Source organism: Kryptolebias marmoratus, linkage group LG21, assembly GCF_001649575.2.
Source record: "Kryptolebias marmoratus isolate JLee-2015 linkage group LG21, ASM164957v2, whole genome shotgun sequence".
NCBI classification, from domain to species: domain Eukaryota; kingdom Metazoa; phylum Chordata; class Actinopteri; order Cyprinodontiformes; family Rivulidae; genus Kryptolebias; species Kryptolebias marmoratus.
Window position 1 is genome coordinate 15,702,709 of NC_051450.1, and position 3,253 is coordinate 15,705,961.

At 43.2% G+C, this 3,253-nt stretch overlaps 1 protein-coding gene across 1 annotated transcript in view; it reads left to right on the forward strand.

The window, feature by feature from the left end:
- The window catches only part of plcd1a (phospholipase C, delta 1a), a 14,541-nt gene that overhangs the window by 1,362 nt on the left and 9,926 nt on the right, over positions 1-3,253 (forward strand). Inside the window, exon 2 of the mRNA XM_017406435.3 lies at positions 2,375-2,533. Within this exon, the coding sequence (XP_017261924.1) occupies positions 2,375-2,533 (159 nt within the window). The remainder of the gene's footprint in view (positions 1-2,374; positions 2,534-3,253) is intronic.

Below are 3,253 nucleotides of genomic sequence, written 5' to 3' on the forward strand. Positions count from 1 at the left end.
CAGCTGGCTGCGGCTGGGAAATGAACACATGAAGTTCGTCGCCTGGAGCTGAGCATTCCTGCTCCCTGCCACGAGGACAAAATGAAAGTTGTCTTCTCCTTCACGTGCGGGGAAACCATCAGGACGCTGTTTGTCCTCTTCTAATTATAAATATTATTATTATTTATATAAAAAAAACAAACAGGTTTCATGTTGTCATCTGACAACAGGAGGGTGGAAAATGCTGACTCAGGTGTCTTTTACAGGACAGGAAACAGATCATCCATCTGTTTGGAAACTGGGTGGAAGTTTTTATTTATTTATTTATTTTATTTAAACAGCCTTAAAGGGATAGTTCGGGTCTTCTGGAGCGGGGTTCTGCGGGAACAGGTAATAACGTCTCACCTGCAGGTCTTCGGAGGCGACCCAGGAGCTTCGAAACAACGCGCGGTTCGTTTGAAACGTGGCAACTTATCGACGACTGGAATTACAGCCCCGTGCACGTTATATACGAAGGGATTTACGAAGAAACAAAAAAAAAAAAACAAACAAAAAAACAAACAAAAAAACACTCGGCTTCAAAGGAAACTAAAAGGATTGTTTCTGAAGACGAACCCAAATGGAAAGCTCTCCCTGGACTCATTTTTATGCAAATCTAACAAAAAAAAAACATATATTTTCACGCCTGAGCTCGTTACGACTTGTTTGTGCCACAAACAGAGTTCACTTCCTGTTTGATTCATGAGCTAAAGGCTAGTCTGAGCACAGCCGAGCAGCAGGTAAGATAATCACCGCTCATTACCTCGATCTGAACGATTCCTCTGACGAACTTTACAAGATTAAAAAGCACATTTATGCTTCGAGGGGGATAGTTTTAAATGAATCCTGTCCAACTTTACCTACAGAGAGAGTTTCCTGATAGGAATTTGAGGTTAAATAACTCAAAACAATCTGGTTTTTTATCTCAAACTTGGTGTTCGTGAATCGAAAAGTGGCCGTAAAACTCGTAAAACAACAACTTTTTCCTCCTCGTCGTTCCTGAATTGCGGCTCTTCTCTTATGCCTCAGTTCTCAGAAACGTCCTGCCCCGGCTTGCCACACGTTTTTTTTTATATTTAGCCTTTTTTTTTTTTTTTTAGTCTGAGTCGGCTCAGATGGCAGGGATGTTTCTTCGAAGCATTAGTTCCTGCTTTGTTCGCGACTTGGACAGAAAAAAGCAGGCACCTCTTTCAGCACAAAGTTCCTGCTTTACAGATTCAAGCTCAGAAGAGAGAGTTCTGCTCAATCCTCCCCCCACGCCCCCGGAGAGCTACAACCCTTTTGGGGAATTCTTTGGAAGTAAAAACGTGTGTGTTATGTCGAAATCGTGCCTAGAATCTGATCGAGCTCCAAATCTCAGCGCCCCTCCCCGAAAGGCCCAACAGTTCATAAGAAGACGCAGTGATTCTTGGACCTAACCGTTGACTTCTTGGAATTTATTATCTGCTTCAAGTTTCTGTGCAAAGAGCACTCCCGCGTGCAGAGAGCTCCTTTAAATATTACTGTAAAAAAAAACAAAAACGGTGTCTGAATCACAGCACACCCTTCCTTAAAGCTGCAATCAGCACTTTGCTTCACTCGGATGTTAGCTCATGAGCTAACTTCCCTTCAGCTTCCAGGGAAGAAAAAAAACAACAAATATTGGGATTATTTCGAAAGAAAAGTCGACGTTTCACCACAATCCTGTTTTAATAACAGGTTTCTAATGCTTTCTAATAACAAAACTACTAAATGAAGCGTCGTTAAAGGGACAGTTCGGATCCTTTGGGGTAAAAGTGAATAACAGTCAACATCTTACCTGTTGTAGGTAGAAGAAAAGCGTTTATTTCTGACGGTTTTCAAACAGCTCCAACATTTTTAAAACCTTCTACACTTAGGCCAGTTCTGCTCCAGGCCTAGGGGGACCAGAAGTGCTACAGCTAGCTGCTTCTGCGGCTGTTTGCGTCTATAATAATTGTAGAGTTCCACACGATAACCTGATAGTGATGTAAAAGTTTCTGTTTTTAAATAAATTCTATAAAAATACCTTAACATGTTTCCAGCCATTCAGACTCTGGATTTAACCTGATGGTTTATTGGAGTCTTTTCTAGTTTTAAAATAATTAAATAACATCAGTTGTGTAACAGTAAAATGACCTTTTTATTACATGAAACATCCGGAGATTATGGGTGGAAATTTACCATCAGATGTTTGATCAGATTCGGCTCAAATGTTCGAATTTGGAAAACCTCGTCCTGTCAGAAATCCTGCTGTTCACCTTATATAACCCCGCATTCCTACAACACAAACAGTGCGTTTTCTTTTACGTGTTTGCTGTATATTTAACGCTGGCCCGTTTGGTATTTTCCCGCCCAGGTCTGGAAGGAGACGCAGACCTTCAGTTCCTGCTGACCGGCGGGAACCTGCTGAAGGTGCGCTCCAGCTCGTGGAAGAAGAGACGCATGTACAAGCTGCAGGAGGACTGCCGCACCATGTGGCAGGAGTCCAAGAAAACAGTGAACCAGGACCAGACCTGTGAGTGTCGCCTTTATTTCGTAGACGACTCCATTTTTTGACTGCTCGGCCTTTTTTTTTCGGTCCGCTCACTGTCAGCGTCACACTGGAGAGCATGAGAGAGGGGGGGGGGGAAGTGGGACGGAAACCCTCGCGTAAACTGTGGCGAGGACTGGAAAATGTGAGCTCACGTCCCCCCGGCCGCGTGCTTGCGATCGTTTCCCCCTTTCAGGTTGCAGATCGTCCTCTGGGTCTTTCCAGGGAGGCTCGGGTTTCCCTACCAGAGCCGATAACCTCTGCCCCGCAAACAAACGCGGGCCGGAGCCCTGTCAGAGGCGAGCGCAGGCGTCGCAGGCGTTTCCTGTGCGTCTCGTTCCTTCCCCCTCGAGCATGAGAACCACAAATGCGGCTCGGCTCGAACGTTTTGTTTTCAACCACTTTTTTTGGTGACATTTAGAGCACATCTATGGGGCGCCGTTTGTAAAGGGAGCTTGTGCTAAAAATCCATGCCTAAATTTTGTCACATTTAGCTTCAAACACTGTTTAAAAATGTAGTGTTGATTTTCTGATGTCACTTTTTACAACATTTAGCTAGTTGCATGTAATTGTTACAGCTACATACTAAATATAAATCTAAATGCTAAATGTTAAATCTAAATGTTAAATGTTAAATCTAAATGTTGTAAAAAGTGACATCAGAAAATCAACACTACATTTTTAAACAGTGTTTGAAGCTAAATG